We start from the raw sequence: 11199 nt of genomic DNA on the forward strand, positions 1-11199 counted from the left end.
GGTCTCACAGAACAGTGGGAGTGGCCAGGGACAAAGCAAACTTCTAAGCAGAAAGGGTATGAGAAAGGCAGCTGGGTCGCTAGCTCTGTTCTATGGTGTATGGGTATACTGGGGGTTCCAGAGGCCTGGGAGTCAGGGGCCCCCCAGCCCACAGGCCAGTGGCACCGGTTAGGAGGACTGGTGTGGACCTGAGAGACTGGAATCCCAACACACTGTCAGCCAACGATAGGACGCTCCTGCAACCAGACTAGCTAGGGCTACAGGCAGGCCCAGCGCCTGTCTCCAGACACAGTTCCCACATCTGAAGCAGGATCCAGGCTCAGGTAACAAGGGTATGTTCGGGGAGCACTACCAGGCCAGCTGGACTGCACCAGCTAAGCTCCCAGACTTCCCCCCTATCTGCACTCCTTCTACCAGAGAACCAGATCCGGCTGCCCCAGAGTCCTATTAAGCACATTCAATCAGTCTCATCAACTCGGTTTACACTGGACAGGGAGGAAAAGACCCCTGGAGAGGCCACGTGGTGACCTTTCTTTGACCTCTCTAGAAGTCCCAGGAGTGGGGCGGGTGAAAGCGAGCACTCATGGGAGACCCAAACGCCAGGCACGGAGCGAACACGGTGCCACAGCGCCCTCCAGCGGCCAACTAGAGACAGTGGCCCTCCACTACCCAGGTTTCCCAGAAGCTTGTGCGATGTAACTGGGCCTCTCCTCACCAAGACCTGGGCAAGAAAACTGTAGACTCCGGAAGTTCCACAGAGGTCTCCCCTAGTGCACATCTCGAAGCAGAAGACAAAGACGTGGGCCACCGCAGGCATAAACTCCCCGGTACTCACCCAGGTACAGAAGAACTGGAATGCTAGCCCAGGGTAGATAAGGCATCTAGGAGACCAGGGGCCTTCCTACCCCAGGGAGTCAGATACAGAGAAGCCAAAGGCAGGATTTTGAGGTCCACTAACCATGTTTTGCAAATTACAAAGGTCTCTAAAGATCTTCTCAAGGTAGGGAGAGGCGAGTTAAGGTAGTTGGGAGGTTGTGTTTGTAAAATGCATTTGGGTGGCTATGGTTTGAATATGAAATGTACCTGACACAAACAAATGAACATCCTGTGATGAACGCTAAATCCCCAAAGCAGTGCGCGGAGGCAGGGCTTTCCAGACCCCACACACCGGATTATCTAACCTTTTGATAGACTCATAATCTGGGGGCATTATAGGGATGTGGTGGGGACTAGAGCAGGGGGCAGAATAAAAAGTAGGTCATTGGGGCTGTGCCCCCTTGCTGTCCGGATGTGTTGAAAACAGCCTTATTACACCCTCCTGTCATTGTAATGTTCTACCTCATCTCAGACCCCGTCGATGAAGCTGAAGCCTCCGAAACTGATGGCAATCATTTATGTCCCCTTTTTTTTTTTTGTCTTGTTGTTTTGCCTTGGTGACAAAATATAGCTTAAGGAAAATCGGCACTGAAAATTAGGTGGCGTCACCACTGCATCTGACCCCCAGGCCCACAGGTCTTTGGAAGTGGCTTGTGGGAGAAACTTGAGACTGTCTGGGAGAAGCCCTGGGACACTGAAGCAGAGCTCACAGGTGATTCCATGGTCTCAGGACAGACACCTATAGCAAACCCCGCAGTTGTCCAGGGGCTTCAGACTGAGAAGCTGTGTCACCCCCTCCTACCCCCGACTCCCCAGCCCCTTTCAAGAGTTAGAGGCACTAGCCCTTACCTTTAGGCCAGGCACAGGATACTCTAGGACAGAACATGCTACATTTTGTCCCTGCCCAGAGATCTTTGGTAAAGCTGAACTTCAAAATGACAAATGACAGGACAAAGCAGGGTGTTCTGGGTATTCTACGGCACCAACTGGAGCCACAAGCAGGCTTGCTTCTGGAAAGGTTGGAGTTTAGCAACAGGTTAAAATTGTGTAGTAGCTGAATAAATAAGAACCATTAAAACAAAACAAAGCAAAGCAAAACAAAACAAAACAAAACAAAACCAGGGCAGCAAGATGGCTCTGCAGATAAGGACCTGGCTCTCATGCCTGAGACTGAGAAGATCCCTGGGCTCCACATGGTGCAGAGAACAGACTTCCCAAAGCTGTCCTCTGACCTCCACAGGCTGCTTCGACGTGTATACACCCAGACCCACACCCCACAAACAGTAAGTTTTCAAACTGTGTTTGTAAAAAAGCTAATTAAGAACTTTGCCTCGCCGGGCGTGGTGGCACACGCCTTTAATCCCAGCACTCGGGAGGCAGAGGCAGGCGGATTTCTGAGTTCGAGGCCAGCCTGGTCTACAAATTGAGCTCCAGGGCAGCCAGGGCTACACAGAGAAACCCTGTCTCGAAAAAGCAAAAAAAAAAAAAAAAAGAACTTTGCCTCAGGACAAGAGGAGAGCTATCTTGAGGGAATCTCAGGAAGTGGCCAGCCCTATCCTGGGGCTCAAAGGTCTAAAGGAATGAAAGACTGTCCAGCGGCCGGCTCAGGAGGGACCAGGTAGTTGTTTCCCCAAGTCCAGCCATCAGTCTCAGAAGGCCCTGCACCTGTGACTCAAAGGGTTGAAGTCTCCAGCTGAAGGTAAATGTCGGCATACTCCATGTGATGCTGCTTCTGTAGTCACACCAAATGTGCAAGTTATGGACTTGGGGCTAGCAGCCCTTGAGAGGATCATAAATGAAACTGTATGCTCCAGTGGAAACTCTATGACAGTGGTTCTCAACCTTCCTAACGCTGTGACCCTTTAGCACAGTTCCTCATGTTGTGATGACCCCCAACCAGAACATTATTTTGTTGCTACTTCACAACTGTAATTTTGCTAGTTATATAAATTATAATATAAACAGCTGATATGCAACCCCTGTGAAGAGGTCGTTGGACACCCAAAGGGATCAAGACCCACAGGCTGAGAACCACTGCTCTAGGAACTTGAGGCCCAACAACAGGAACCATCTGCCAGGAGAAGTCACAGGTAGCGAGAACAGGCTGGCCAGGAGAAAGGTTGTTAGCATTCTGTGTAAAGTCCACCCCAGTTACCTGGCAACAGCCAGGTAGGCCTGCCCCACTATAAAAGGGGCTGCTTGCCCCCTCCTCCCTCTCTTGCTCTCCCCTTCCCTCCTCTCTCCACCTCTGCTTCCCTCCTAACTCCCCTCCCCATGCCCTGAATGAAGTCTATTCTATACTATACCGTCCTGTAGCTGGTCCCTCAGGGGGAAGGGCTGCCTTGGCATGGACCCACTGAGACATCCCCTTCCCCCACACCTCACCACACCCCCACAGAACATACCTTATACCCCTTTATCTTTTTATAAGCACATGAGAGGTCATATGGCCTGGAGGGTTCCCAGGCACCTTGGTGCTCACTTTATGCCATGAGCCTCACTTGCCTGAGATGGGCAGGAGATGTAAGCGCCGCCCTGCAGGCCTGGGTCACTGTGGTCCTCTCCACGCTCCCCCTGCCTCACCCACTCTCCTTTCAGAACAGGAATGTTTGCCTACTCCATAGTATGTTGGAAGTTTATAACCTGCCTTTTATTTTACAGGGGCTCACAGCTAAGAGTTTGCCTTGAATCTCAGAGGAGACTTTGACCCCCTTTTTCTTTACCAATACTGAAACTGTGCCTATGACGACTCTGAGGCCAGGAACCTGTGGGGGCTAGGAATGGAATGTTGGGGGTTGGATATGAAATGCTTCCTCTAAAAGCTGGAAGGGGGGGGGGAGATGTCTATAATTCCGGCACTCAAGAAGCAGAGGCAAGAGAATCAGTTCAAAGCCATCCTGACTACATAGTAAGTTTGGGGTCAGCCTGGTCTACATGAGAAAGGAAAGATGAGAGAAAGAAGCAGAGAGGAGGAGGGAGGAGGAGGAAATGAGGGAGAAAGAAAGGAAAAGAGAAAAAAATCCCCTTACAATGGAATATTAATAGGAGATAGTTTCAGGGAGTGTGAGGGTTCTGACCTAACCAATGGGACAGCCCCAGTGGTGCTACTGTCAGGTATGGGAAACTAGGAGGTGGGGCCTGGCTGGAAGAAGCAGGTCCCCAGGGATGTGCCCTTGAAAGGTCTCCTCTATCCCTCCCCCCTCTCTGTTTCTCTCTCTTCTTCTTCTTCCTCCTCTTCTTCATCTTCTTCCTCCTCCTCATCTTCATCTTCTTCCTCCTCCTCCTCCTCTTCTTCCTCTCCCCTTCTCCTTCTCCCTCTCCTGTACCCCCTCCTTTCCAACTACGAGAAGGGGAACCACCACACCTCTACAGCACAACACTCCGCCTCTTCTTAGGCCCACAGCAATTGTCAAACCACCACGGGCTGAAAGCCCTGGGGCCATGAGCCACACTAAAGCTCTCCTCCTCCCACACACCTCTCCCCTTCGCCCCCGCATCAGTTATTTTGCCACAATGGAAAAACTAACTAGCTTACTGTGTGTAATACTGCTAAATATATTTATCCAACTGCCCTTATCAGCACATGATCACCTCATAGTAACTAAGAAAATGCAAGTCAAAAGCAAATCAAACCAACCAAAAGACCAAAGTCAAAACCACAGACAAGCGAGGGTGTGCAGAGCCAGGCCCCACACACAGCTGCCTTGGAACGAACCTAGACGGTCTGAAGGCCTGCCGCTCTACTCCTAGGTACTCCTAGGTTCTATCCAAGAGATCTAAAAGCATGTCTATCCCCAAACATATAAGCAAGTAACCACAGCAAGCTGCCCCGAAGGGGAAACCAAGAAAACTCATCAACTAACAACTGTAATGGAAGCCGATCCACACTGTGGGATATTAACTAAATACCAAAAAGGACAAAGTACTGGTGGGCTTCAATGTGGATCTTAAGAATTTTCAGCCGTGCCCAGTGCCACATGGAAGACACCCAGGGACCACAGGGACCACTAAGAGGAGCAAGTAGGTGGTGGCGAAATGGGAGAGAAAGAGAAACAGAAGGATGTGGGCACAAAGGAGAGAGGCAGAACTGGAGACTGGAGGGGAGTGAGGAACAGCCTGTGAGTAGCAGTGCCACCTGAGGCCATGGCGAGGTCCTAGACGGTGTTGCTGATGATGGCCCTGTAGGGGTAAGGGGATGGGTGTGTGTCTGTCTGTCAGTGTCTGTCTGTCTGTGTGTCTCTGTGTGTATCTGTGTGTGTGTGTGTGTGTGTGTGTCTTTCTGTGTGTGTCAATGTCCCTGGCCCATCCATGTAGGGAGGTTAGTGGCTGTCCTGCTTGTGTAGCAGACTAAGGGGTACTGGTCATTTCAGACTCAGGAATGGAGGTGCCATTTGTGGGTTCCCAAAACCTGACAGATGAAGAAGGTCTTATCTGCCTTCTAGGGATATTCTAGCAGGGAGAGAAAGACTACAAACAAGTCCACAGGTCAGTTACTTTCTCAAACATCCAGACAGACTAGTACCTCAGCCCCCTCTTCTCTGAAGAAGTTGCTCCTGCAGCACGTTCCCTCTCCCCTTCCCTCAGACTCTGATCCCTCATCTCCTTACCAGGGAGCCTTCCCTGGCCACTGCACAGGACAGCCAAGTCCCCACCCTGAGCATCTGCACAGCCCCTGGCTCCTTGTCCTGCTTTGCTTTTCTCCATGAAACCTATTCTCTTGCTTACTTGTTTAGAGTCCATCCCACACATATTTCCAAGACTCCAGAGTGAGTTCCCAGAGGGCTGTCCTTTTGCTACGGTTCACAGACACCCAGAGCAGCGCTTATCCAGGGTAAACGTTGAACACCTGTTGGGTGGATAGACAAAGGAGTATGGGCCACAAAAGACATACACAGCAGACGGGAAAGATGGGGTGTGTTTTAGAAAAGGGGCTCAGAGCAGACAGAACGGTGACAACACAGGGCGAGCAGAGGTGTCAACAGTGACCACTTCTGATGGCTGCTCACCGTGCTTATTTTATCAAAAAGTCAGTGGAGGAAGTCCACATTTGATTTTGGACTGAAACCGAAGCCACAGAAACACTGAGCTGAACACAAAGCGACACAGATTTGCTGGTTCAAGCTTCATCAGCCATCCTAGACCATGACGAGAAGGGCTTACCCTGGGGAGGGCGAGACAGTGATCTAGAAAGAGCCTCATGGCTGCATGGGGCTCGCTCTCATGCCAGCCAGAGATGCTTTCCTCCAGACTGTTTAAATGAGAAACAGTCCAAAAGTGTCTGAGTCAGCTTCCTGTCAGGCTTTCCGGGGACACCCTGCTGGATGTGATACAGTAAGGAAAGCGATGGAAGAGCCAAACCTTAGCTAGGCAGGAGGGCACACACACTTACAATCCCAGCACCAGTTCCAGGCCATCATGGGCTACAGCAAAACCATACAGAGGCAGGAGTCAGAGCTTATACTGGTTTCTATAGGCTTGGCCCTGGGAGTGGCACCACTGGGAGGTGTAGCCTTGTGGAAGTAGGTGTGTCACTGTGGGTGTGGGCTTTAAGACCCTCATCCTAGCTGCCTGGAAGCCAGTATTCTGCTTCAGATGAAGATGCAGAACTCTCAGCTCCTCCTGCACCATGCCTGCCTGGATGCTGCCATGTTCCTGCTTTGATGATAATGGACTGAACCTCTGAACCTGTAAGCCAGCCCCAGTTAAATGTTGTCCTTATAAGAGTTGCCTTGGTCACGGTGTCTCTTCACAGCAGTAAAACCCTAACTAAGACAGAAGTCTTGACACAATTATGGGCTTCCACTTGAGAGAGGGACAAAGAAGGAGCTCAGAAGTGAATCTGCAGGGCTGAAGAGATGGCTCAGTGGTTAAGAGCACTGACTGTTCTTCCAGAGGTCCTGAGTTCAATTCCCAGCAACCACACAGTGGCTCACAACCACCTGTAATGGGATCTGATTGCCCTTTTCTGGGGTGTCTGAAGACAGCGTATTCACATATATATTCACATATATAAATCCAGCTTTGGGGGGATAAGCTAGGGGAGGAGAGCAAGGCTGAAAGTTGTGTTGCCAGGAAACACAGGAAGCTTAAATGAAAATTACCAGGCACCCCTTCCCAAGTTGGCAGAGGCAGAAAGAGAGCTGTCAGTCATCGGGTGTAGAACGCCTGCATTATGCTAGACACATTGCTCCCCAGGGTGGGCAGCCAGGGCCAGGGAGCCTAAGCTGGCTCTGAGAGGTCAGCAGGAAAGATCAGACTCATCGCAGGAATGCCTGTGCCTCTCCATCTAAATGCATGTCCTAGGCACCATCCAGGTCAATGTGGACCAGCACCCACCCAGGACTTTAGTATTTTTAGGGATCATGTGATTCTGAGGAGTGAGAAGATGGACTCTTCAAGCAGCATCTACATTGGTACCTGGGACACAGCAGGTTCAGACGTTTGGTTACAAGAACTTTCACGGTCAGGAAATTCTGAAATTTCTGCTGTAATAGTCAAAAGTGAGACTTTTCTGGTTAAGTGAATGTTTCCTCTGATATTTAATTAACCATAGCAGAGCCCAAGGTTACTAATACATTCTCTATCTATCTCCGGTGTTTATCACTTGAAGGTGACTTGGGAAGGCAACGCTGAGCACAGACACAAGTCATATGGCAGCTCACGATAGCTCTACAGCGTGTGGACATGACGGAGCGCCAGGTCCTCGTTGGGATAAGCCCCAGGCTGTCTCTACTCTGACTGGGTGCTGAGGCCCTGTTGTTCCAAGACAACATTCCCTGGAGCAAACCATCCTCTGAACCTTCTCTTACAAGAGAGAGGCCATCTTTAAAAGGGAGAAACTGTAGTCGGATGCCCTCCTGCCTCAGGCCACCTCAAAGGCATCCACTCCCCAGCGGCCTCGCAGAGTCTCTTGACTTTGCTGTTCTCTGTTCCTGAAGATCCTTCTAGCTAATGTGACCTGTTTAAGAAGTTCTGGTTTCCTAGCCAGTGCTGAAAGAAATGATTCCTTGAATAAAAGATACCCACACACAAAGGGGTACCTTTTATTATATTAACAGCGTCACAAAATACAAACTTATAAGCAATGGGGGCAACGTGACCCCAAGACTGATAAACCTCTACCTGCCTGCTGCTATCCTGTTAAGAGCAGTTAGGCCTTCCTGATGCTGCAGCCCTTTAAGACAGTTCTTCATGTTGTGACCTCCAACCATAAAATTCCTTTTGCTGCTACTTCATAACTGTAATTTGCTACTGTTATGAACTGTAATGTAAGTATCTGTGGTTTCTGATGATCTTGAGCAACGCCTATGAATGAAAGAATCATTCAACCCCCAAAGGGGTCTCAACCCATCGGTTGAGAACTGTTGAGTTAGAACCACTAGCTTACACCTCAACAGGAAAGGTGACAGTCCCTTCAGGTCATTTGCAGCTGCCATCAAGCTTTGTGTGAGAGCTTGCAGCTGTCAGAGATGGGCTCCATAGAACAGGAAACACATACTCCAAGACAGCAGCCTGATCTTCAGGCCAACTGCACGGCAGGGATTGTGTAGGGGCACAATGGCAGGAGAGTACCAATTGGAAGAGATATACTCTTCAGCTGTGGGTCCCCTGCATGCCTCCTGGGAGCTGGTGGTATTGGAAGAGGAGCATGATTTGGAATGGAGACAGTACTCCAGCACTGGGAATGGCATGAGCTTAGGCACACGGGCTGGACAGCAGCACATGTGCTGGATGAAGGAAGAAACACATCTGGAAATGCAGAGCAGGCCGGAGCTGCTATTCCCGTACGTAGCCATGGCATGCTGGTCTTCAAGGTGACCTGGAGAAACCCAAGATCTGTCTAGACTGGCCCTGTGGCCTTCCCCCTGAAATAGTAAGGTTTCTTCAGTGTGAGAGTCCAGGGGACCAAACAGGGACAGGCTGAGTTACCTCTGGAGATTCCAGATAAGGAAAGCAGGATAGGCTCGGAGCAAAGCCCTGGTCAAAGACACTTGCAGACCTCCTGCAGGATGAAGTTCCAGTCCAGGTACCCTTTCCTGACCATAGCGGTTGTCCTGGTGGCCTCATCTGTCCCGGGCATAAACCATACCGTCAGTGCTATGGGGGGGGGGGGNGGGAATGAAAAACTCCTCCAAGCCATGGAGGACTGGGCTTGGAAGGTTCCCCAAGAGGAAATCAAGTAACACTGTGAGCAGAGAAGCTAGCTTCTGTAAGGACATACTCAATACAGTTAGGAAGCCATGTGTGGTGACACACAAATGGCGGAGCACTCAGAAGTGCTAGCAGGAGTCTGAGCCAGCCTGAGCTACACAGTGAGTTCCCAGGTTAGTTTAGACTGCAGAGTGAGATAAAAAAAAAAAAAAAAAAAATCAATACAGGTAGGATATTTCCAGCCACAGCTATACACACCTGTAATCTAGCACTCCAGAGACAAAGGCAGAAAAAGAGACTGGTCAAGGCTAGTCTGGTCTCCATAACAAGACCAAAAACCAAAAGACATGGCCACACGTCTACAAAGGAGAGTCAAGGAGGAGCCCCACCAAGCAACTGGGACACGACTCTGTCATCAACACAAAACTGCCTGGGACCCCTGAACCCAGCATGGTCCTGGAAGCAGCTCTGGTTTGTCACCAAGCTAGGTACAGGCACAAGGAATGCTGCTCTTGTCTCAATGTCTTCCACCAACATCAGGATCCATCCTCAAAGACTGTCTACCCCTCTCACCCAATAATCAGACTCTGGGCCCCCTCCGTACAACCACTGGGTCAAAACAGGGCAAGCAAGTTGATGAGAGTAAGAGCACATTAGGTCAAGAACCCAATCCTGGACAAGCAGAGGCAGGTGATAAATCAGAAGACAGAAGAGGTGGGGGCTGCTAGGAAGGCAGGCTGATCACCTCCTGTCTGTATCTTTTGGGGCTTTTACTTCCTCTCCAGGAGGAACCTGTGGCTAATCTAACTGGTTCATGTCCTTAAGAGCAAGAGGGAAAAGGACACAGAGAGGACACGAGATGTTTTCCCCCAGAATACTACTGAGAAACGCCAGCTTAACCCTGATATTTCTAGAGGCCTCCCCAAGATCCTAACCGGAAGATACAGCTCAGATGATGGCTATTGGTGCCTTCAAAAGGAGCTCTGTGAAGCTAGCGAAATGAGCAGGCTGATTTTTCAGGAAACAGTGCCGAATGAAGCGGGAGAGGGACTAGTTAACACTGCAGAGCCATCCCTGCTAATCTGATTCTAGGACACGCCCCCAGAGCAGATCTCCAGGACGCGGGACGTGCAAGTGCAGGACAGGGCGGAGGAAACTGGACAGGCTACGGGCACAGGAATCGGACAGCGCTCACCGCAGATGCCAATGACAGCTCAGAGAACAGACCTGGGCCACCCACCGCTCACCTTGCACTTGAAGCCGGCGGCGGGCGGCAGGAGCTCCCGCAGCAGGGCCTTGGCCACCTCGCGGCTGGCCTCTTCGCTCACGAAGTGGAGGTTAAGCACCTCGTGCGCCTCGAACTTGGCGAGGCGCAGCAGGGAGCTCAGCGCCACGCGAGCCTTGGCCTGCAGCGGCGCGTTGTGCTCCGCCTTGGTGAACATCATCAGCAGGTGGTAGTCCACCGGGACCACCACGCCGCCCTCCAGGCTCTTGGCCTTGGCTCCCGAGGCCGGCGCCGCGGAGCCCCGGGCCAGCTCGGGTGCGGGCGGCGTGGGCGCCGCGGCCCCGGCGCGAGCCTCCTTCAGCCTCTTGGTGGCGCTGGAGAAGGTCTCCCGGCCGGAGCCCAGGTAGTAGAAGGCGCACACCGCCAGCGCCGCGGCCAGCAGCAGCGCGCAGTAGTGCGAGCGCACCGCGCCCAGGCGCGCCATGGCTCGAGCGCACGCAGCTCCGCCTCGGAGGAGGCCCATGCGCCCGAGCCGGCGGCCCAGCAGCCGGGCCCACTCAGAGCAGCACTCTAGGGCCCCAAGCCCCGCCGCCGGCAGCGGCCATGGAGGGGGCGGGACCGCGCTGCCCGGAGCCAATCATGAGCGTGGATACCTAAAAGGCGGGGCCAGAGCAGGCTTCGCAGCCGCTAGGTCCTAAATTCCGAGGAATTAGACCGCAGATGGCCCGTGCAGATTTTGGCTGCCAAACTTAAGGCTGACAGAGCCTGGACTGCGTTGGCCAGCTACGCTCAGCTCAGGGGGATAGGGAGGGAATCTGGGTCTTAAAAGAACAAACGCCTCAATATAGGATTTGTGAAAATAAATGCTGAACTCAAAAAAGCCAACTTTTCTGTCTACACGTGTTTTCTCTATCTCTGTCTCTCTCTGAGTCTGTCTCTCTGTCTCT

General features: G+C 51.7%; 1 protein-coding gene across 1 annotated transcript in view; it reads right to left on the minus strand.

Annotated features, from left to right (window-relative positions):
* Positions 1 to 10867, minus strand: part of Xxylt1 (xyloside xylosyltransferase 1) — a 122228-nt gene extending 111361 nt beyond the window's left edge. The window contains exon 1 of the mRNA XM_021184930.2: positions 10275 to 10867. Within this exon, the coding sequence (XP_021040589.1) occupies positions 10275 to 10775 (501 nt within the window). The 5' untranslated portion in view covers positions 10776 to 10867. The remainder of the gene's footprint in view (positions 1 to 10274) is intronic.
* Positions 10868 to 11199: the final 332 nt, after the last annotated feature.

This window comes from Mus caroli, chromosome 16 (assembly GCF_900094665.2).
Source record: "Mus caroli chromosome 16, CAROLI_EIJ_v1.1, whole genome shotgun sequence".
Classification (NCBI taxonomy): Eukaryota; Metazoa; Chordata; class Mammalia; order Rodentia; family Muridae; genus Mus; species Mus caroli.